Here is a 22181-nt window from a genome sequence, read left to right as displayed (position 1 = left end):
CATATTGTGATTTAAGAATACACGATAACATATCTTAAAGTTTGATGAATGTATTGCTTATTTACAACCTCCCACCGACCTTCGTTTATAACATTTAAACAATTTTTCATAAATACAGAAAATAGAAACCTTGAAATATAATAAAATAGCATAAGCTTCCTAAATTTCTTGGGTTATATTCCTTGAATACAATTAAGGTATCTTCATTGACAAAATAACACCTTAAAACTATGTGTTGTGTACACAGTGTAAATACTAAATACACAGTAATAATATTAGCCAAATAGAGGTTTTAAAACTTGCAACATGATGTAACCAAAAAGGCCTCATCCAGCTTTCTAAGCATCGCACAGAGGGGTAAAACAACTTTATTACATTATCTTGGTTACTTAGAGGTACCTTAAAGAAAAATGTTTGAGGTCAAAGCTGCGTGGCTTGAAGAACACTGAGGTGCATCTGTTTCTCCTTTTTCGTTGGTTTCACTTCCGAGGGAATCACTGGATTATCGTACATCTCCAACTCGGGCAATTTATTTTCTACCCCTTCCCCCTCGCTAGCAGGCTGGCAGCATTTGCAGCAGCAGCAACACTTGACGGCCATCACCTTGACAACCCGGTCCCAGGGTGCCAGGGAGTGCGCCCAAAGAGGCAGGAAGTCCCAGGAGTGCAGTACTGTCGGCAAACAGCGGGGGCACTTGCTCTGCAGCACATTGATCACAATGATCACAATGATCATGACCACAAGGGGCACCCCTACCCCGACCAGGACCTGCCAGCCGGCCAATGAGAGGCCAAATACGAAAAGGGGCAGGACAAAGAAGCAGGACAGGATGTAGACAATAGCAAACCAGCGATACCCTGCCGTTATGTTGCCCAGCGCCTTGGCCAATCGGATCGGCACACGGGTAAAGGGGATTGGGTACCACAACAGGATGCCTGAAATGTTGAACAGGAAGTGGACCAGCGCAATCTAACAGAAGAAGACATAGGACCAAGTGTTGGTGATGGTAAAAGCTGTACAAATGTATGTGTGCGTGTATGCGTGTGTACTGACCTGTAAAGAGTTGGCCAGTGTTTCTCCAGGACTGGCCAATGCTGCCAGTATAGCTGTGGTTGTTGTTCCGATATTGGACCCCAGAGACAGAGGGTACGCCCTCTCAATGCTGATCACCCCGATACCTGAACACACAGACATGCAGCTCACATGACATGCACTTCAAATACACAATCACAACAATACACATGACCACATCGGAGCTAGAACTGAGCTTCAAATAGAACTGAGCGTTGGGGATGATTCTACATTATTATACAGGGCTTATACAGAGTAGGTGGGCATGCGTGCATGTTTGCATCAATGGTTGCTTTACAAACATTGAACAGTGCTGCAGGCTTTTTTTTGCCGTCCTTTCAATCAACTCCACAAATCAAGATAGGAAAAAGATTTACAATGGGAAAACTGGATTATTGGAATTATGATTAGTGCACACACAATTTATTTCAACTAATTTCCTGGATTGAGAGGCTATAGGAGGAACGTCCCCTGGTACCAGGGTCATTGTACTGATAAGTTATTATTAACGGTGATAAGTAGCAGGGGAGGAGAGGCTGGCAATTACACAGTAAATGGTAGATAACTACTCTCTTTAGGTAAACCCCCCCCCCCCCCCCATTCACCACATTGCATAACTTTACAACTTCAGAAGTGGAGGAGAGGGTGAGCGGGGGGGGAGGGGAAGAGAGAGCTCTGCTACTGGGGACACAACATGGACAGCACAGGAGGATGGATAGCTGGAAGGAGAGATGGATGGATGGTTGGATGAATAAATGGATGGAGTGCATTGGAATGTTTGACTCACCCACAAGTGGAGTGATGGCAGAGGTGAAGACTGAGCTGCTCTGGACGATGAAAGTCATCCCTGCTCCGACCAAGATGGCTATGTAGCCTGTCACCCAGCCGAACGGGAAAGGGAAGTCTGGAGAGAGAGAGAGAGAGAGAGAGATAAGAAGAGAATGAGAGAGAGAGGGGGGGAGAAAGAGAGAGAGAGAGAGAGAGAGAGAGAGAGAGAGAGAGAGAGAGAATGAAAGAGAGACACAGAGGGCGTGTGTGTGAGTGTGAGAAGAACCAACCAGTATTGAGGATCTTCTTGAGGACCAAGGCCACCTGGCCTTTGAGCATGGAATTGAGCAGCTTGACAATGAAAACCAGGCAGCTGCAGAGCACCAGCAAGGAGCAGGCCAGCAAGATGAGGCCCACCGCCAGGTCCGTCAGTGGCACGTCCACAAAGATGTGCTTGCCTGAGGTGGGGGTGGATGCGGGGGAGACATTGTCAGAGACTTGCCATGATGTGTTACTTTAAAATGACCGAATGCATTTGGTAAGGGTGGAACATACATCAGCTGAAGATCATGTGTCTGGTTTTAGAATCAGAGAAGGTGTGTGTGTGCATGCATGCGTTGGTGTTGGAATACATTTTGCAATGTTGAAGGTCTCTGAATCGTTCTTGAGGGTGGTAGTGATGTTCCCCTCAACCCAGCACAGGGTTGGGGAGGTGCAGTTGTCTGGGCCAGGAACTGTCACATTCATTTGGGTCTGGAACACACACACACATTATCATCATTCCATTCCTGTCTACAAAATGTTGTTTAATTAGAAGGGTGTTCGTTCCATAGTGTGATATGTAGATAACATATAGCTAAGCATGTGCCTAAGAAGTACTCACTACTACCAGCGTGTAGTTATCATGTTCTTACCATGTTGGTAAAGGTTTTGCACCAAGTCTTGATGAGACTCCTATTCCTGGCTTCAGGGTTTCCCGTGGCAATATCACTTATGACAGATTCGTCCAACTGACGTGGAGGGAAAGAGGGAGATAGAAAGTCACAGAGAGCAAAAGATAGAAAGAGAGAGATCATTCCCTTCATTTAGAAATACATGTTGGTGGCAGGTAGGATGGGGGGGGGCAGTAAAGAGTGTTGTTGTCACGATAACAAGCTAGGCGGGCCCCCATACCTCTATGATGGAAAGGGTGAGGGGGTCGGTGATGACGTTGAGAAGCTGGGGAGCATTCGCTCCACTCTGGATGTTGAAGGACTCAATAATGAGCTTGGAGACAAGGTACAGGTAGCCTGACACCAGCTCCAGGGGCAGCAGCACCAGCACTGACAGCCAGTTGAAGAAGTCATGAACAGTGGCTCCAGCAAATGCCCTGGAGAGGAAAGGAAGGGGAGGATGAGGTGAAGGAGGGGAAGGAGAGAAGAGGAGGGAGGCAGGGAGGGAGGGAGAGAGGGAGAGAGGGAGGGAGAGAGGGAGAGAGGGAGAGAAGGAGGGAGGAGGATGAGAGGGAGGAGGAGTGGGAGAAGGAGAAGGAGGAAAAGGAGGAGAAAAGGGGGAAGAAAAGGAGGGAGAGGGGATAAGAGGTGCACTGCACTGCATAGGGCGGATCTTTAACTGGATGTTTTTGCTAACCTGCGGAATTTGTCGCGATCTCCAGCTTGCGTCATGGCAACAAGTGTGTTGGTAACGGAGGTTCCGATGTTGGTGCCCATGATCACAGGAACAGCAGACTGGACCTTTAATACTGTCATAGTATTCATGAGCTCATACACACACATACACACATCATTATCATTCTCTTTATTATTATTTATAACTAAATCTGTAGTATCTGTGTGTGTATGTGTGTGCATGTGTATGTTGTGTAACCAGGCTGGATGTCCACTCACGTCCGGAGGAGACCATGCTGACCACAATAGAGGAAGAGGTGGAGGAGCTCTGGACAAGCAAAGTGACTAGCACCCCAATCACCAGGCCTGCCAGGGGGTTGGACAGCACCGCATTGTCCTGGAAAATGTCCCCTGCAACCTTACCTGGAGATAGAGAACACACAGGTTAAAGCACACACATAGATTAGACACACACAGACTAGACACATGAGTTCACATGTGTTGCCTCATACTCACACACTCAAACACACTCATAGGCTTGATACACTCACAGGTACGTGGATGAAGGTTACATACTTTATTGTGTGCGTGTGTGTGTGCGCCTCATCTACCTCCAACCAGCTGAAAAGCAGAGCTGAGGACATCCAGGGAGCAGATGAACATGTACAGCAGGCCCACCAGGAGGACCAGTTTCCCTACAGAGAACACCACCCTCTGCACCTTCCCCTTGGTGTCCAGCTCTGAGAGGACCAGAGGGCGTTAAGAAGGAAAAGGGGTGAATGGGGAGGGGAGCCAGAGGAAGTGACAGAAAGTAAGAAAGAAAGAAAGAAAGAAAGAAAGAAAGAAAGAAAGAAAGAAAGAAAGAAAGAAAGAAAGAAAAAGAGGGAAGGAGAGTGTGTGTGTGTGTGTGTGTGAGAGAGAGAGAGTTATTGTGGTGTCCAAACTAAATGACATGGCCATTAACACTCTGACCAATCTTGTCTGATACAACGCATCATAAACCTTAAGGGAAAGATAAACAATGAATGACAAAATGAAGAAAACGTTTACTGGCCTTGTGATTAAATGAGGTTTCAAGTTTAGCTAGCCAAGTCCGTAGACCAAACTCCTGAAAGCTGTGAGATCTCAGAGAGAGTCCAGACCAGACCAGAAAGTAAAACAGATTGTAGCTGGCCTGTCAGTGTCCTTGAGGCAGAGTCTTACCTGACCAGGGCTCACCCATGTCCTGGAGCTCTGGGAGATCCCATGGGTTCTCCTCTCCATCAGACCCCCCCTCGATCAGGGCCACAGTGGAGTGAGCTGGAGCCATAGAGGCAGTTTTCTCTTCAAAAACCAAGACAGACATTATTATATACGGTACAGTCAGTGAGCAAAGACAGTCTGGTCCAAGTTTACTTTCCTAATGTGTATATCTATCCATCTATCTATCAATCTATACACATATGGGTGTGTGTGTGTATGTATATATATATATATGTGAATATACATAGCAGGGTCCAAAAATCAGAGACCACTATTCCGATACTTCATAAACTAAACATTATGTATGTGCATTCAGTAAACAAGCATATAAAAAAAACAGAAACACAAGTGAATTGTAAAAGTACCATTGAGATGTTCTATGTGTTTCTTTGTGTCATCAGCTTGTTCTGAAACATGAGCCATGATCTGGGGAGAAAAAACTATAAATGTATCAATATTTCTTGAACTACCAACTAATAAACTGAACCGGGACACAAAGGACAGACAATAATACATTTTATCAGTCTTTCATGTTTATTATTTTATGACAGTTTTGATATTTTTCTGAGACAGGTCAAGTAATCATTAGTTTTGTACTTGGCACAGTGGAGTACTGATAAAAGGTTTATCTATTAAATACTGGATATCAGGGAAAACAATATCTTATCTATCAAAGAAAGAGATGAGTACTAAGGGTTTTCAAGATAGCGAAATCATCACTGAAGCCAAAGCCACCAATATGGCTGTTATGAAATTAGTCAAATCAGAGCAAAGTGCAAAGAAAGTAACTTAGTCTGAAACAAATGTTGCTGAGTCACTAACTGGTTAAGCAGCCCATGAATATGTTTATAGTATGTTGCTTTTGTTGTTCCGTAATGCCGCCAAGGCCCGCATGCACGTGGCAACACCAGAGATAGGACAGGGTCCACACACACACATACACACACATGCTAGAGTATTGATCTATTTCTGGCTTCCTGGTAGTGTCCTATTTTCCACTGGCGCAACTATGCTCTACAGTAGCGTAAATTTCTCTTCAACATAAACTTTTGTTAACAGATTATCAAGCATGTTAGGTGTTACATAATCCTTCATTTATCTGTAAATGTAATAAATGTAAATACAGAATTTTCTGCACCATGGAAAGTCCGTTCACACTCCAGAAATGTTGTTTTTAATAAATTACATAAATCCTGTTTTCAAGCAAATTGTTACATTTAGGAAACTATTTTAAATAGTAATGGTAAAAATTCAAATCTTATGACTATTCCATCAATCACCGTTGGTGGATAACCGTCGCTGAATTATACTGTAAGAATGTCAATAAAAGTGTAGTGTTCAAGCTTACCTGTGGCAGGCGTAGTGTGTTTGTGTCAAGAACAGAAACCCAACTCCAAACAGCCAACTCCTTGGAGCCCACCTGTCCTTCAGGTTAATATCCCACCCTCCACGGGTTGGGTGGGGTGGAGGTGCAGAGGTAGTCATGGGTTGTAGAGCAGAGGGACGGATGGAAGGGGGGGGGGAGTGTTGATCACGAGTTTGACCACTGCAGCCTTCCTCAGATCTTCCGATCCTCCCCCAGGTTTCCAGACTTCCCTCTCCGTGTTATCTGGCCACGCAGCGATCTGGTGTGACGTGTTGATGTCTCCTTCTTCCTAGCGAGATGCTGGGGAACTGCTCTCCTGAGTGGCCCGGGGGTGACGAGATGTGAATGTGGCCGTTGAGAACTGATGTACCGGTCTTTGCAGCCCACTGTGGGTCCCACCAGTGCTCCAGCCCTTCCCGTGCAGGTCATGTGCAGGCTAACTGTGCGCGAGGCTAACCAGGCAGACCTAGTACACCACCTATCTGTTCTATCTCCAGCGTAGCCTTGGCTGTGCTATCATGGTTGAGCCTCTGTGGTTTTATAGCAGCTAAGAGAGAAGTGGCAGGTTTGGAAAAAACACACATTTCTAGATTCACCCTCATACACACTGATAGACAAAAAGGGGGAGGGAGTGTGTTTTTCGTGTGTGAGAGAGAGGGTCTACTTCACTAGTGTTCGAAAAAGGCTTCTTTCGGACTGCCCCTGAATTAATTTTGTGTGTGAGTATTTGTGTGTGTGTGTGTTTGAAAACATTCCCTGACACAGCCTGAAACCAAACATACGGCAGAGAGCAGACAAGAATGCATTTTTCTCTCTACTTGTTTATTACAATCCCAACACAATTGTGTAATTGTACAACATTATTGTCTACATCGCCTTGCAACTCCAACATAGAGGCACACATCAGACCCTTGATCTTTCTGGAGATCACCTACCATTTATCCTGAGCCTGTAACCAGCATGTCCTTTTGCTATTACCGTCATGACAAGCTTAGGTTGAATCCTTTAAACAGACTTCATTTCAATCAAGAGCATCCATGAAACAAATAGAGGTTAAATTGTAACTATATACCACACATGAATGATGTGCTTTGCCTGTGTGTCCCTTGTCATGTGCCTCCTGAATGTGAATTGATCACCAGAGTGGGAGAGGAAATGATACACATTGGGCTATTTTAAGCCCGTCAATAAAGGCAGATTGATTGGAAATACACAAACACGCGCACACACAATTTTCCATGTATTGTCATGGAATTTCCCCAGTGTTTTACAAGTTCAGAGATGACTTGTCAGGACAGACAGGCAGGCTTTTCCAGAGGGAGTTCAGATTTACATGGCCTACTGTGGCAACACACTAGCATCACTTACTGGGCGTCTGGTGTCATGGCATCTGGTGGCAACACAGCATCCTCAAATAAACTGGACAATAAGCCCCGCCCTGTATTAAACTATAAGGCCTTTGGCTTGAGCCTTTATAAGCACATGGTGCGAGTTATACAATGACAATCGGGGGGGTCAACTTCTTCTCCAGGTCGTGTATCGACCCCCTCGACCTGTTGTTTTTACCTCTTTTGGGGGGGTCCAAGTCTTAATAAGGGGGGTCAGACCCCCCCAAACCCCCCTGTAATTCGCACCCAGCTTAGAACCCATTTGATCAGGTTATAACCATACGTCTCAGAGATATCAACGTCATACATCAACACACACTGTACTATATGCATAACACAACATCTGCAATCCAAAACACCAACACCTGCATCTACAGGCACACTCCACAGCAATACTGCTAAGCACAGTGAGGTTTTTTGTCTTTCTTTTTCTTTCTTTTTTAAATGTATATGGGACTATTCCGCCTTTAATAGACATACTGTAGATAGGTACATCGAGACAGGAAATGTATTGGAGAGAGAGGGGAAGACGTTTAGAAATGGCAGGAGCCGCAATCAAACCTGGGCCGCTGTGTTAGGGGCGCAACCTCCAGGGAAGGTTAAGGTCAAAGGTCAACCCTGATACAACTGGATGAGGTCAGGGGTCAATGTCGACCTGAAGTGTTTTAACTTTGTTGTTCATGACAACGTCAACAAAGTACAAAAAAATGTGTTTATGGAAGTAAGGTTGTTGTAGTAGTAGTGTGGTGCTGAAGTCACTGGTGGTAGGCTGCCAGATTAGCTGTCAGAAAGAGAATCCAAAAACGGCCTGACATGGACACTGATTCCACTATAGGACTGATCCCTGTCGACCCCTTTCATCATTGTTATTTTAGCCTGTGGTCCAATGGGCTGAAAAAATATGGATGACTCCATCTTCTCTTAGCCTTGCTTGCTTTGTGTGTGTGTTACTGTCGGATTATGAGGGAGTCTGTTTTACAGAACTGGAATTGAAAGCTTCTTAAAAATGGCCATGAATGAATTTAAATGTTTAGGTACACTAGATGTGTTCAAAAGATTGGTCTTAATCTACGGATCGTGTTGTGTTTGCTCTACTGCCCAAAAGATAAAAGGAAGATAAAGATTATCGTGTCAGAGAGTACTATTTCAAGATCTTCTGGAAAAGACAGATAGTGAGAGGGAGACGATGAGGAAGTCCAACCTTCACGTGACAAGTAAACCCTGACTGGAATTTGTGGACTTGGCTTTGATCATTGCCGAAACGACCAGTAAAACCAATCAGGAGTAAGTCATAACAGCATCCCAACCTTGAGGTTCATTTGTACTGTGAAGACTTTGTCTTCGAAATCCCTCTATCAAACTCTATGAAGACAATTCCATGAAAACTGTAAGGCAAACATATTTATTTTTTAATGTGTGGATGTTTAAATCGCAATTTGGAAGCCAAATAAGAACTAACTGGTGATAGGACAAATAGTAAGTAAGTAAAGTTAATTTAATTTCATATCATATTTCACAGAGCCAGCTCACAAAGTGCTTCACAAAATTTGAAAAGAAAAAAGAAAACCATTCAAACAGCAAAAGAAAACAATGGTTAAGGCAAACATCACGTGTTCAAGTATGAGATACTACCTGTCCTCTTTGTCTGTGCAAACCAGATTGTTCAACAAAGATTTTGGGCACCGGGTATTTTGAGAACTAGAGAATGTTTGATAATAGTAGGCTTATGGAACACTATGAGTTTGAACGAGTTATAAAAATATATACATTTTATAATTAAATACTATTAATACTATACATCCCTGAGCATATCATCACTTGTTTAGGCCTAAAATATTTCTAAAACTCTGCCTTTTCTCCTTTACCTGATGTACAATACCAGAAATAATACGATTTTATTATTTTGTCAAAAGCGTAAAACTATCAAAATAAAAGTCAATAGATTAGGCCATCCTTTCGCAGTTTTTTTTCCTCCACTCCATAATCACATATTGAACATAAATACTATAGTACTCTAGCATAAATGCTACGTACTCTAAAAACGTTAGAAAACTTTGTTTTTCTTCATAACATCTTGTAAGATAAAACACCCCCTGAGCAAGTTGTGTTTCCGGGGTCAATTACACACAGTGCAATGACATTGTACCACGATTTTAGGAGATCAGGACAGAGTGGGAACTTTGTTTTTTTACATGCTCTGAAAGTTAAATATACTGACATTTAACATGTCCCAAATATATACCGGTTTCACGGAGGAACGGCAAGGGGACTCACAGGTAAACTTTGTTTTAAGCTAAGCTAGTTTGTTGTTAGCTCAACTGCTAGCTTACATTGACATCATGTGTATGTCACTGTAGGTAGTCGACTAGCTATCTACGTGGTTACCTACGTGTACACTGGCTGCATGTATTATTCTTAATTATTTTGCGTGCGTGTGTGTGTAGGGTCCTGCAGGGGTCAACTACATTCCCACCGATGAAGAGAGGAGGGTCTTCAGGGAGTGCAACCAGGAGAGCTTCTGGTACAGATGTAAGTCATTTCCTGGTTACCAATGTGTACCCTCATAACATAGCTTTGTTCAAAACACACAGATTTTTGAAGAAATGCTAACCCCTAACCCTTACTTTTTGTTTCCCCACAGCTTTACCCTTCTCCGCAGTTAGTATGGCCATCACTCAAGCACTAGTCGTCCGAGGTAGCTAGCTGCCATTTATGTCTTGCTGTATAATCTTTCTATCGCTAGCTTTAGTCTGTGTTGGTATTTTGCTAGTCAGGAGCATGTTTTTGTAACCTCCAACGGTTCTATTTCCACTCTCTGGCAGGAACCCTGTCATCGTCACCCAGATTTGGTTCTCTCCCTAAAGTGGCCTGTGAGTTCACTTGAATACGTAAATGTTGAAGTGTGTTCCGTGCATACGTGCTGAGCTACTCTGACAGGATATTTTTGTATTTGTGTATTTACCAGTATTTACATGTAGCCTAAGTGATCAAAATGTGTGTGTCCAGTCGCGGGCCTGTGTGGCTATCTAGCAGGGAAGATGTCCTACATGAAGACGTGTCAGGAGAAGTTCCAGAGGCTGGAGAGCTCACCACTTGGAGAGGCCCTGAGAAAGAAGACACAGCTGCCTCCACTGTGAGTACCTACCACCTACCCACTACCATCAACCACCTACCCACAACCAGCACTAACCAAACACACACACCACGCTTATTTGGTAAACTCACTGTAAGGAACAGCGCCCAGGTTCCATTAACCCAGACGTCATCACTCACTCTGTTGTCTCAGGTGCATAAAAGGAACCCCATCTATCACATCCTCATACTCTCTCTTTTTCTGCCCCAGCTCTCCCCAAGGGCCCAGGTCAGAGATGAGTGACCCAGATGCCCAGTCCTTTGAGTCCATGTTCCAGCCCTCGGATCCACAGAGTCAGACCCCTCCCCAAGCCAAAGATTATGGCTACAGCGCCCAGTCTCCTGATCTCATGGACCAGAAGGAAAACTTTAAGACTCCGGGTAAACTCCCTTGCTGCCTTTACCAAAGTCTGTCTAACCACTCAATATCGCCATAACCCGGATACATAAAGCTTACCTCATTTGAACACACACACCCATATACTATATCTCTCTGCACCATGAGCCCATTCATGGCTGCACTCTCCTCTCCCTGCCTACAGCCCAGTCATACCTGGGGGAGGAGGAGCCTAGGAGGAAGTCGGTGCTCTACGAGGACCTGAGGAACAAGAACAGGGAAAACTACAAGGTCACGCTCACCCAGAAGACTGAGCCCCCGTCCAGGCCTGCCCCTGACAGACCCTCCCCCCAGAGGGAAGGTAAATCACTTCTGCTGTAGTTCGTTAAGGAAAGTGTGGAATAGGTGGGGAGGGTCAAGACAGCTTTCCCAAGGGGTCATTTGAGGTGTGGCAGTGCTTATGGCATCTCCACTCTGTTTTGTGTTCTGAGATGACCTGAAAGTTCTATTAGTCCTAAAATAGTAAGACTACATAATCCTAGTGTGTGTGTGTGTGTGTGTGCACATAGTAATATGTACTTAAAGTGATCTGTAATTTCTGTTGGATCACAATCTTTTTCTCTTTCCCCGTTCGTCAGCGGTGCAGAAGAATATCTATGGTGATGCTTGGGACGAATGAAGGATTTCCTGTCACAACTGGTTATGTTACAACAGTTCTCTTCTGCTTGAGTTGTGTGTAGGCTGGACATGAGGTTGTTTGTATGTCTGAATATAACTAGAAATGTGTGGAAAAACCTAATTCATAGCAAACTCTGGTACTCTTTCTGTGTTTATCTAAAACTGCTTGAGGATGAGAATAATACAATCTAGTTTGGACAGACAACAGTACAGTTCAGTAGAAGCAAAAATATTTCAATTGATGAAAGAAACTGGATCTAAATGTCTTGTAAATCTGAGAAAAGATAGGACATGAATTATGGGACAGAATGCAATCCTGACCCAAGACATGTTTCATGATCACAACAATAAAAGTATATTTTCTACACAGCTGTGCCTACTCTTAATATAAAACAGTACTGTTGGCAGCAAATTAATGGTAGTTAGTGGATCTTTGTAGATCTAGCCATCTAGGAATAACGTGCATCAGGGCCATGTGTCTTTAATACATACGGGCCATTATAGATTTATTTCGCAAACAAAATACTCCAGAAAAGACGGATATGTGATAAATGTAATCCTACCCAATATATTCATACGTTTTTACTGGCAGAACACCATATAGGCTTCAGTGACATTCTTGAGTCTATGACGTAAACACGTCCGTCCCCTTTCCGGTTTCGAATAGGTACTGCGGCGGATGTTGATGTTTTGTTTTGGACTGAAGCCTACTGATGTGAACTGTTGTCGGACGGTGGGATTTTATGAGCGTTGTCTTACATTGCTGCATTGCTTTGTTAACGGGAAGGATATTGTTTACGGCGGCATCGTGTCTCTCCCGGCGCCTCACCCGGGAAGTGCGAGACCGAGTCGAGCGATGATGGAGGACTTTGATGAGATATACGAAGAAGAGGAGGAGGAAGAAGAGGACGAGGACAGGGCCGCGGAGGAACAGCTACTAAAGTATGCCCCGGACCCTGTGGTGGTGCGGGGATCCGGCCACGTCACTGTGTAAGCAATCTGCAGGGCTAACTGGGATTGTGAACAACTTTAATTTGACTGTGAAACAACAATTAAAAGTTAGCTAGCACCACAAACTGTCTTCCAGGTGCTTGTCCTGAAACCCCCGAGCTAACACAGCACCATCAACAGCAGCGTAACCTAAGGGGTTTGCAAGCTAGCTAACGTAGGCTAGCTACCAACAGTACGTTGAGCGATACCAAATTTACACAACGTTAAAACGTGAGCTAGCTTGCAACTGTAGAGGTATTTATTTAAAGCTATAACCTACATTTTGAAACTAACTTCATCATTGGTGACTCAACTACTAAGTGACTTGCCTAGCTAGCAAGGGAGGCTAAATAATTGACACAGTGGTTTGAACCAAAAGAACCGTTTTAATTGAACCAAAAGCTAACGCATTGGTACAGCTGTTTATTGTTAGTTATGCTAGTTAGGCTAACTTCTGTACTAGCCTGTACAAAGTTGATCATTTTCGTTACTAGTACGCTGCCAACATATTTGCTAGTTAGCGCATTAGCGTGTTGTTGAGCTAGGCTATCGCCTTGGGCAATCGTAAAATGGAAACACCCTGGAACCGGATGCCAAAATCTCAATATTACATGTTCAGTTACTGTAGCTAGACTCACAAACTTATCTGGTACTGACAGTCTCGTAGCTAGACTTATGTCCGGTGAGACATGACCTGGCTGTGGGAATGGAATGGTTAGGTTGCTAGACTGTATACAAGCTAGCTCACTTAGTAGCCTAGTACAGAGTAGAACTCTGTTCACAGTGAAATGAGTCTATGAGTTTTAAAGCCCCATATAAACAAAAATGTATAGAGGGTTTGCCATAGGCATATTAAATACATTGCATTTAACTAGTTACCTCTAGTGCTAGCTACCTAATTGTTCAACCTCAATCTGTGAGGGTAACTTTAACACACCGTCTCCTTTCAGGTTCGGGCTCAGCAACAAATTTGAGTCAGAGTTCCCTTCGGCACTTACAGGGAAGGTGAGTTGAGTTTTTTCACATTCTTGACAAGACAAGAAAACGAAATGCACCCCCTGCTAACTTAGACGAGGAAAGTGCCACATGCATGAAACTATATGTAGTAGTATGCCCACCCAGCTCAATACCCCAGTCTAACAGTAAAGTACAGCTGTCTATGAATGTCTTGATTCGCCACATCAGACGTTTTAGTAGAGTCGTTGTGTTTATGTGAGCGTGAAGTTGAAACAAATATCTCTACAAATCTCTACAAGTTGAAACAAATATCTCTACAAACCATTATTGCTTATTTTGACCATGGTGTGCACGTCTGTGTAGCTGGCACCAGAAGAGTTCAAGGCCAGCATCAACCGTGTGAATGGCTGCCTGAGGAAGACTCTGCCAGTGAACGTGCGCTGGCTGCTTTGTGGCTGCCTCTGCTGCTGTTGCACGTTGGGCTTCAGTCTGTGGCCTGTCATCTGTCTCAGCAAGAGGGTAGGATACAACCCCCCCCCCCCCCCCCCCCCCCCCCCCCCCCCCCCATAATCACACACACACAAACTAAGATACACAAACACATGCAGACACATAGAGACCACCCCCACTACACATACAAATGCACACATAAATGTACACTCACAACTTGATCCTTCCCTCTCACCCAACAGACGCGGAGATCCATAGAGAAGCTGCTGGAATGGGAGAACTGCAGATTGTACCACAAGGTAAAGCCCTTTCTGCAATGGTTCCAAACAGCTTTGTGTGTGTGTGTGTTTTCACGAGATTCAACTGCTGTCTCTCACTGTTTTCAGTTGTGTTTGCACTGGAGACTTAGCAAGAGGAAGTGTGAAACCAACAACATGATGGAATACGTAAGTCTCAACCACATACCTAGAAAGCCATAAGTCTCTTACACAGACAAACCCTCACATATAATAGGCTCTATCTATCTAATAACCATCTCTTTCTCTGTGCCCTCAGGTTATCCTAATAGAGTTCCTACCCAAGATTCCCATCTTCAGACCGGACTAGCGCTTCCTGAGCGTCTCCGTCTTCCCATGGTGCCTCTCTGCGGCACAGATACGGTTCCAACATGGCCAAAAGGCATCCTCAACCCTCTCCCTCCCTGAAATGCACCACACCTTTTATGTTTACCAGGTAGTTCACCCTCTTCAGGCCCTCAACCTTCTTCCCACGCCTTCCTATCCAGGTTACACTTGTTTACAAACCCAATACCACCCCCCGCCCCTTTGACCTTCAACCTTCTGGAGGAGCCGCAGCCTTTGAACCCACCGAGTCATGTTGACCGGCAGCAGCTTGTGGGTCGTCATGGGAGACCCAAGCCTTGAGAGACAGAACAGAGCCCTGTAACCGGAGATCCTGAACGACGCCTGAATGGGTTCCACGTTCTCTTAACTGGAATTCTGAAAATCCACCGCCCCATCGTTACCTTAAGGCACAATCTCACCCTAATCAAACCTTATGTGATAATACTCCCACCTTATGTGTCACCCTTGTTCCCTACCTCTGTTATCATTGTGCGGACTCGTCCCCACCTAAATCTCTATGGAACTTCTAAGCAACCCCGAAATCTTAGTGGGAATGGCTATAGGCTCGGTGAGGAACACCTGTTTTCACCGTCGTATGAAACGGCCATGGTAGCGGTCTACCTTGGACCAGGCCAATTAACATCACTGACTAAAAAGCCAACGACTCAACTGGTCATCTCCCAGCCCCCTGAACGTTGGACTGTGCGATGCCCAGACTAGAGACAATCACTCACTGTCTGACTGTATTCTTTATCTCTGTATGGAGACCCTGACAAACCGTTACCTATCTGGCGGTTGTTTGCGTTGTTTAGCTGTTCAGTGAAAATGGGCAGTGGAGCGTTTTGTTTTACAGCTCGGTGTGTCTCTGAAAGTGTTTTTGCGTTTGGCCTTGAAAGACAAATCAAATGAGAACACAAATGTATGTGAGAGATACTTGCTTGAGATCCAACGCACTCATAACCTCTTGTTAATGAAACCTGTATGGCTGAGTGTTGTCTTTGTTAAATCCTTCAGCCATGATTACTCCTGTTTTGTTGTTTGATTTTAAGTGTGTGTGTATAAGTGAATGGGCATAAAAAAAAGACGCAATCAAATCTGCATCATGTTTGGTTAGTGGTAGTTTTTTTATTTTTGTATACATAGGACGCCATTCTAGCCCAGAGCCTATGTGAGCACTGAAGCACAGGGTGGGGTTTAATCCCAGTAATCTCAGATGAGCTCTTTTCCTAACTTCCCAACAATAAATAAAAAGATATATGTAGCTTTTCACCCAGAAATCATCCATAAGAATGTTCAGATAGAAAGGCATAACACACTAGATCAAAGAACATCTTTCATCATTCATAAAAACATGATCTATGCACATTGTTCTTTTTCTGTTGGTGTTTTTAAGGTTGTATGCCACAGGAAAGACCCAGAGCTGTGAGAGGCAGTTAACACGCCTTCTATTAGGTCTGTCTTTTGCGATGCAAAAAAAAAAAACGTGTATCCACTTTGCCAACTCTGTGAAACTCATCTGAGGGTTGCATGTATCCTGGTCGCAATCCAGCCATGTCACAAAGAAAGGTGCGCCCTGAGTCCTCGACACCTGCAGTGTGGAGGCCATGGCTTGGTTGAGTATTCAGGAGAACCTTGTGGCTCTATTAGCATCACGGACATCCCTTTGTTTCTACCTATATATGTCTTAAAAACCTTGCTTTCCACATCACCCATAAAGGATTGGGATTGATTTATAGGTCCTTTTAGTTAGTAGATCACTCATCATGTTGAAGGCCATATATGCAGTATGTATATGCGCGTGTGTGTACACAGGTGTTGATGTTCCCATTAGAACCAATACTGCACCCTCCCTAGTGAATGAGAGGGAGCCCTTTTATAACTGAGTATTTCTGAACAGAAGCGAGTATGTGTGTGTGTGTATGTATGAGTGTGTGATGTATGAAGTGTATAAGCAGGTGTATGTACAGTAATAAACTAACCAGAAATAATGTATCTGTTGTCTCTTACTCAAACACGCACAGCTCCACATCTTTTGTTACTACATAGACACTACATTTACATGTATTCATTTAGCAGACTCTCTTATCCAGAGCGACTTACTGTATGTACAGGGACATTCCCCAGAGGCAAGTAGGGTGAAGTGCCTTCCCCAAGGACACAACGATATTTTGCACAGCCGGGAATCAAACCGGTAACCTTCTGAGGAATAGCCTGATTCCCAAACAGCTCAGCCATCTGACCCATACTACTGTTCAGAGTTCAATGGATCAAATGTCTGTGTTTTCGAAACCTGTTTTTAATGGAATATCTCAATCCGTGTACAGAGGCACATTGTGAGCAAACAACCGTCCTGTGTTCCTCCATATTGTTTTTGCTAATCCAATCTTCTCATTTTAAAAGGCTAACTGATGATTTGAAAATATGAAAAACTAGTGGAGAGCATGCCAAGACTAATGAAAGCTGTGATTGAAAATAGGGGACCCACCAAAGTTGAATTCTGAACTGCTCCTAAGTTAAAATATTAAAATATGAGTACGTATTATATTGTTTACAAATGAATCAGACATATTGGTAGTATTGGTACTAATGGTTTTGGAACACATCGCTGGTAGGTTTATCAATCAGGGGCTGTGAGGGCAGTGAGGGCAGTAAGGGCTGTGAGGGCAGTGAGGGCAGTGCCCCTGTGAAAACAACCTTGGACCTCCTTGTGGCCCCGCTAAACATAGTCAGACTAATTATAAACATGGTGTTTGTTGATGCCTGCAGAGAAGAAACTAATATGACAACCATAATGTTTAATGTAACTGGCCCCTCTGATGGTACAACTGGCCCCAGCTTGCCATGTGTATTATACAGATAACCAGTGATAACAATGTCATTTCCTGACTTGCTGAATGACTTGCTGAATGAGCTATCCTGCTTGAGCTATCCTGCTTGCTGAAGAGTTCACTTCTTGCTGTCTGGAAAAATGTTATAGTATGCATTCTCCAAAAAACGAGCTAGATTGAAAAAACGCTTCATATGGGTTTCCACCATTGTTGTCAGTTCTTCGTCGACATCGTCATTGTCTAAGAAATCACTCAAATCTGATGTAGTTTTGTCAGTGGGAAAATCCGGATGAGGGCAGAGCTCTGTAAAGAAAGCACATATTTTAACATCATTTCAACTAATTTTCTTTCTTGAATGAAAATATATTTTGTTTTCAGTTTGATCAGCAGTCAAAGAGAATACTGTACATCCACATATCTTTTGAATTCCTTGATGGTGGACCAACTAAAGAATAATCTATGTAGTTACCTTTCAACTTCCCTTCTTATGGTTAAAGATATTGTTGATTTAAGTTGAACTAGAGAGTTAATTGAACGTGAGCTGAATCAATTAGGCCTACCAGTGAACCCATTTTAATCAAGAAAGTATCAACAGGGAAGGAAGTCCATAATGACAATGTGAGTGCTCACTATTTTGAGGACTGAGGACCAGCGGTCGATGAAGACTGAGACATTCTGCTTGCTTTTTAAAGTTGTCCAGTTCAGCAGAGGTCACCCCTCGTCTCCTACCTGGAACATAAACAAAACACATTATATCTATATGACTAGAGGAAAGTAAGTAACACATCATTTAGATTTGGACACACATAGCCTGTAGAAAAGAAAACTGTGTGTAACTTTAACAAAGGGCATTGGTTTGGGATTGACTACACCATACTTGAGATGATCGAGATTCATTTTCTAGGGAATGTGATGCTGCACATACTGAATAACTCAAGACCCAGGAAGGTTTCTCCCGCCACTTTACAAGATGATTGGATGAGGAGACAGTCTGGGCAGTCAGTCTTCAGGAGGACAAGAACACAATCCAAAGGTGCTGTGAAACACACAGACAAACACAAAGGTAAACACAAATCTAATTCAATACACAGTCCAAGAAGAAATCCATAGCATTGTCAGACCTCCACACCCTCAGTCAAACACACATTTCAGTTCATACTTCTATGCCTCACCAATATTCATAGCATTGTCTTGCAAGGTCATGTTGAAGCGAACACTGTAGCACACACCAAGGCTGTTAATAAAAAATTACAATATTGTTAGCTAAGCCAACTCAATGCTAAATCAACATGAACCTCATCCTATACTAGCACCTTGACAATTTCAATGTCTTTTTCTGTAATGGTTCATTCTGAATTGATTTCTAGCAAAACTCCACTGTGCATCTTACGTATTATAGATTTGTGTGTGGATGACTCTGTTGCTGTCAGAGGTGGCAGTGAATTCTATGCAGCCGCTGCTAAACAGCAGCTTGCCCAGTGTCCTGGACCCTGGCACCTGAGAGGTTTCCCCTATCACCATCCACTTCCCCAGCAGCTACAGACACACAGTGCAAGGAGGGGAGAAATGAAATGTGGAGAAAATTAGATGACGTTCCACCTGACCTATTTTTACATCTGTCGGTTTATATACCATCCATCCCAGAGTCATTGCTGTGTTTGAGACCAGAAGCAAGCAGATCTGCCCCTGGAGCCGTGGGTCACAAGGCCATGACCATCTCATGGTCATTTTCACCAGACACACAGTACTCACCATCTCCAAGTTGGTGTTCTCTAGAGGTTTCACCAGGGCCTCACAGGTCAGAGGAGCAGCTTGACCTGCTGAGAGAAGACCTAGAACCGCAGCAACACACAGGACTAGCATAGCTGCTACCTTATTTCTCTTTCAGGCTTTCTATTAACGGATGTAATGTCAGCATGTGTCTCCCCTGTCTCTAACTTGCTCTGCCACAAACACTGACTGCTTGTCTTTATACTTCCACCTGTTTGTCAGTTCCTGGATATATTGTGACACACTTGGAACTGTTTACTTTGTGTTGCAACCAAAGAGACAAACTGACAACATTGTGAATGAGAAATGGCCTTTTCATAAATTAGTTTTCCTGAACAGAAGAGAGTGTATGTGTGTGTGATGCACGAGAGTGTAATGTATCAGGTGTCTGAGCTGATGTATGGAGTAATAAACTATTTGAGTATTTTCTCTCGCAATAAGATACACACTCACATAGACACAGACAAACACACATATCTACCGTAAAAAGCCCTTTCTAAAGCACTTTGTGTCGTGAACCACTATTTATTAATCGATCTCAAGAAAATTATTGCAAATTTATATTCAGATGGGGAGCCTGAAATTGATGCTGTAAGATATGTTTTGGAACATTTACTCAAGCCACCATTGCTGATGTTTACATGTTGGCCACCTGACCATGAACGGCAAAAACACATATGAACTCTTAACCTGATTTGAGTTGCAACTAGGAAACCTTATCTCTTAATGACTTAGCTTTTTTATTTCTTCTACAGGTTTTCATTGTTTAGTCACAGATTACAAAATCACATATGCCATAGGGTTCAGCCTTGTGTCTAAGACAAAATAGCCTGCAATTGTATTGAAGGTCTTTTTCTGGTTTACTTCTAGCTGTTTTGGCGCAGACTTGAGGTAATTCTCTCCATAAATCCAACCATACCCCCTGGAATACTCATGATTTTATCCAGCAGCTTGAATATTTCTTGTCTCTGTTCACCTTCAAAGGCCTCTGTAATGTCTGCAGTCAGTTGCCCGTCAGTTGGAGAATCTGGATGAGGGCAAAGATCTGTGCAAAGAAAGACATTTCCGACTTAACAAACTTGAACATTTGAAGGGGGTAGCGTAACTCCAAAGTCAACAAAGTACAGTAAAGTAGTACTCTACTCTCACCTAACAATTAAAAGATACTTATTGTAAATTGTGACTATTAGTGGAAGGAAAGAGCTATTTGAATGTTATTTGAACAAGGTCACTTCTCCATAATGACTGAGGCATGCTCACCACTTAGAGATCCGAGTATCAGTGGTGGAGGAAGACTGAGACATTCCACTTGCTTCTTAAAGCTGTCCAGTTCATCAGACGTAACCTCTCGTCTCTTACCTGGAACACAAAGGAACACTCCATCCTTTATCACCATATCTGTCTTACTAAATCAAAGTCAAACAGAAGTAAGATCATAAGATTATTTGGATAGACTGGATTGTAGAGTGGACATTTTCAAAGAAATAGTGTTCCTTCCTCTAATGGCTGTGAGGGAGGGTTAAGGAAGGCTTGTTTACTACATACTCCACAAAAATAAGATTATTATAGTTTATGTTCGGAGGTAGGTTATTCATTTTCGTACTCATGACCATGAGACCCTGGAGGGTCTGTCCTGCCAAGTTATACTTTGAATGGATGACAATACAGTCAGGACAGTCGGTGTTCAGTACGACCCCAGTCATCCTTAGAGGCTTCACTGTAAAACACACACACGCACAGCTGAAGGATCTTTTTCAAGAAATAGTTCATGATGATATATTCAATTAATAATATTATTGCCTTACAAAACATAAAACGTCACACTTAATTCCAACTCTAAACTCACCTATTTGTAAAGCATTGTTTTCTAAGGTGATGTTTATGCGGATACTTTGGCACCGGTTAAGGCTGTACAAACAAACATAGATGTGAGCCATGTTAGCAAATGGCATGTTGACAACTAGTGTTTTGGTGCAGTGGTTTATCCTGAATTTAGATAATGATCAAACTCAATTATTAAATGTATTAATATTTCAGCTACACTGGATTTTGAAGTTGAAAATCCATTTTGAATTTGAACACTTGTTTGTTTTAAAATAGTTTTGACTTTAAGGGAACTCAATTCCATGCAATACCTTCATAGTCTCAGATGAACATGTGTTGTACAAGTCAAGTGTGTAAATAACAAACAAAGCTGAGCAGAACACAGGTCTTACATCTTCTGGATCTGCACTGAGGTAACTGTGTTGCTATCAGATGTGGGTGTGACTTCTACCCATACGTTGTGAAGCAGCATCTTGCCCGCAGTGTTTGCCCCTGGGACAGTAGAGCTATCCCCGATAAGCATCCACTTTCCCAGCAGCTAAAACACACAAGACAAAGCAGGAGAGAGAGGCAATGTGGACGAAGTAGAGACATGCAGTTCCAGCAGGGTTTTTTATACATTGATTTTTAAGTATTTTAATTTTTATTTCTGCTTTCAGTTTGATGTGTAGTACTCACCATCTCCAAGCTGGTGTTCTCTAGAGGTTTCACCAGGGCCTCACAGGTCAGAGGAGCAGCTTGACCTGCTGAGAGAAGACCTAGAACCGCAGCAACACACAGGACTAGCATAGCTGCTACCTTATTTCTCTTTCAGGCTTTCTATTAACGGATGTAATGTCAGCATGTGTCTCCCCTGTCTCTAACTTGCTCTGCCACAAACACTGACTGCTTGTCTTTATACTTCCACCTGTTTGTCAGTTCCTGGATATATTGTGACACACTTGGAACTGTTTACTTTGTGTTGCAACCAAAGAGAAAAACTGACAAGATTGTGAATGAGAGATGGCCTTTTCATAAATTAGTTTTCCTGAACAGAAGAGAGTGTATGTGTGTGTGATGCACGAGAGTGTAATGTATCAGATGTCTGAGCTGATGTATGGAGTAATAAACTATTTGAGTATTTTCTCTCGCAATAAGATACACACTCACA

The 22181-nt window shown here is 43.2% G+C and overlaps 4 protein-coding genes across 5 annotated transcripts; 1 reads left to right on the top strand and 3 right to left on the bottom strand.

Moving 5' to 3' along the window:
- Window positions 1-398: 398 nt before the first annotated feature.
- LOC124484437 (sodium-dependent phosphate transport protein 2B-like) lies at window positions 399-6049 on the bottom strand. The gene is made up of 13 exons (XM_047045347.1): window positions 6037-6049; window positions 5054-5128; window positions 4650-4769; window positions 4058-4186; window positions 3726-3869; window positions 3469-3580; window positions 3013-3208; window positions 2754-2849; window positions 2472-2592; window positions 2130-2297; window positions 1859-1975; window positions 1054-1178; window positions 399-969 (listed from the first exon to the last, which is right to left on the bottom strand). Exons 2-13 carry the CDS (start codon window positions 5109-5111, stop codon window positions 421-423), a joined length of 1935 nt encoding a protein of 644 aa, XP_046901303.1. The 5' UTR covers window positions 5112-5128; window positions 6037-6049; the 3' UTR covers window positions 399-420.
- Window positions 6050-9532: 3483 nt separating this feature from the next.
- On the top strand, window positions 9533-16597 carry LOC124484505 (cysteine-rich hydrophobic domain-containing protein 2). Of its 2 annotated transcripts, XM_047045430.1 has the most exons (13): window positions 9533-9718; window positions 9887-9971; window positions 10084-10137; window positions 10265-10312; window positions 10449-10575; window positions 10786-10955; window positions 11117-11272; window positions 11550-12579; window positions 13530-13584; window positions 13900-14055; window positions 14229-14285; window positions 14373-14432; window positions 14542-16597. In XM_047045430.1, exons 1-8 carry the CDS (start codon window positions 9668-9670, stop codon window positions 11588-11590), a joined length of 732 nt encoding a protein of 243 aa, XP_046901386.1. In that variant the 5' UTR covers window positions 9533-9667; the 3' UTR covers window positions 11591-12579; window positions 13530-13584; window positions 13900-14055; window positions 14229-14285; window positions 14373-14432; window positions 14542-16597. The 2 variants fall into 2 exon arrangements, with proteins under 2 accessions (XP_046901386.1, XP_046901387.1); XM_047045431.1 differs by lacking the exons at window positions 9533-9718; window positions 9887-9971; window positions 10084-10137; ... (2 more) ...; window positions 10786-10955; window positions 11117-11272 and having other exon boundaries at window positions 12227-12579.
- A 794-nt stretch (window positions 16598-17391) lies between these two features.
- LOC124484651 lies at window positions 17392-19433 on the bottom strand. Its single transcript, XM_047045656.1, has 6 exons — window positions 19190-19433; window positions 18828-18973; window positions 18610-18671; window positions 18363-18473; window positions 18068-18166; window positions 17392-17740 (listed from the first exon to the last, which is right to left on the bottom strand). The coding sequence occupies exons 1-6, from the start codon at window positions 19298-19300 to the stop codon at window positions 17556-17558; spliced, it is 714 nt and encodes a 237-aa protein (XP_046901612.1). The 5' UTR covers window positions 19301-19433; the 3' UTR covers window positions 17392-17555.
- Window positions 19434-19695: 262 nt separating this feature from the next.
- Window positions 19696-21944, bottom strand: LOC124484521. Its single transcript, XM_047045451.1, has 6 exons — window positions 21710-21944; window positions 21424-21569; window positions 21054-21115; window positions 20811-20924; window positions 20468-20566; window positions 19696-20252 (listed from the first exon to the last, which is right to left on the bottom strand). Exons 1-6 carry the CDS (start codon window positions 21818-21820, stop codon window positions 20074-20076), a joined length of 711 nt encoding a protein of 236 aa, XP_046901407.1. The 5' UTR covers window positions 21821-21944; the 3' UTR covers window positions 19696-20073.
- Window positions 21945-22181: the final 237 nt, after the last annotated feature.

This window comes from Hypomesus transpacificus, chromosome 22 (genome assembly GCF_021917145.1).
Source record: "Hypomesus transpacificus isolate Combined female chromosome 22, fHypTra1, whole genome shotgun sequence".
In the NCBI taxonomy this organism is placed as follows: Eukaryota; Metazoa; Chordata; class Actinopteri; order Osmeriformes; family Osmeridae; genus Hypomesus; species Hypomesus transpacificus.
The sequence above is the reverse complement of the archived record's forward strand: the minus strand, read 5'-3'. Positions and strand labels throughout refer to the sequence as shown.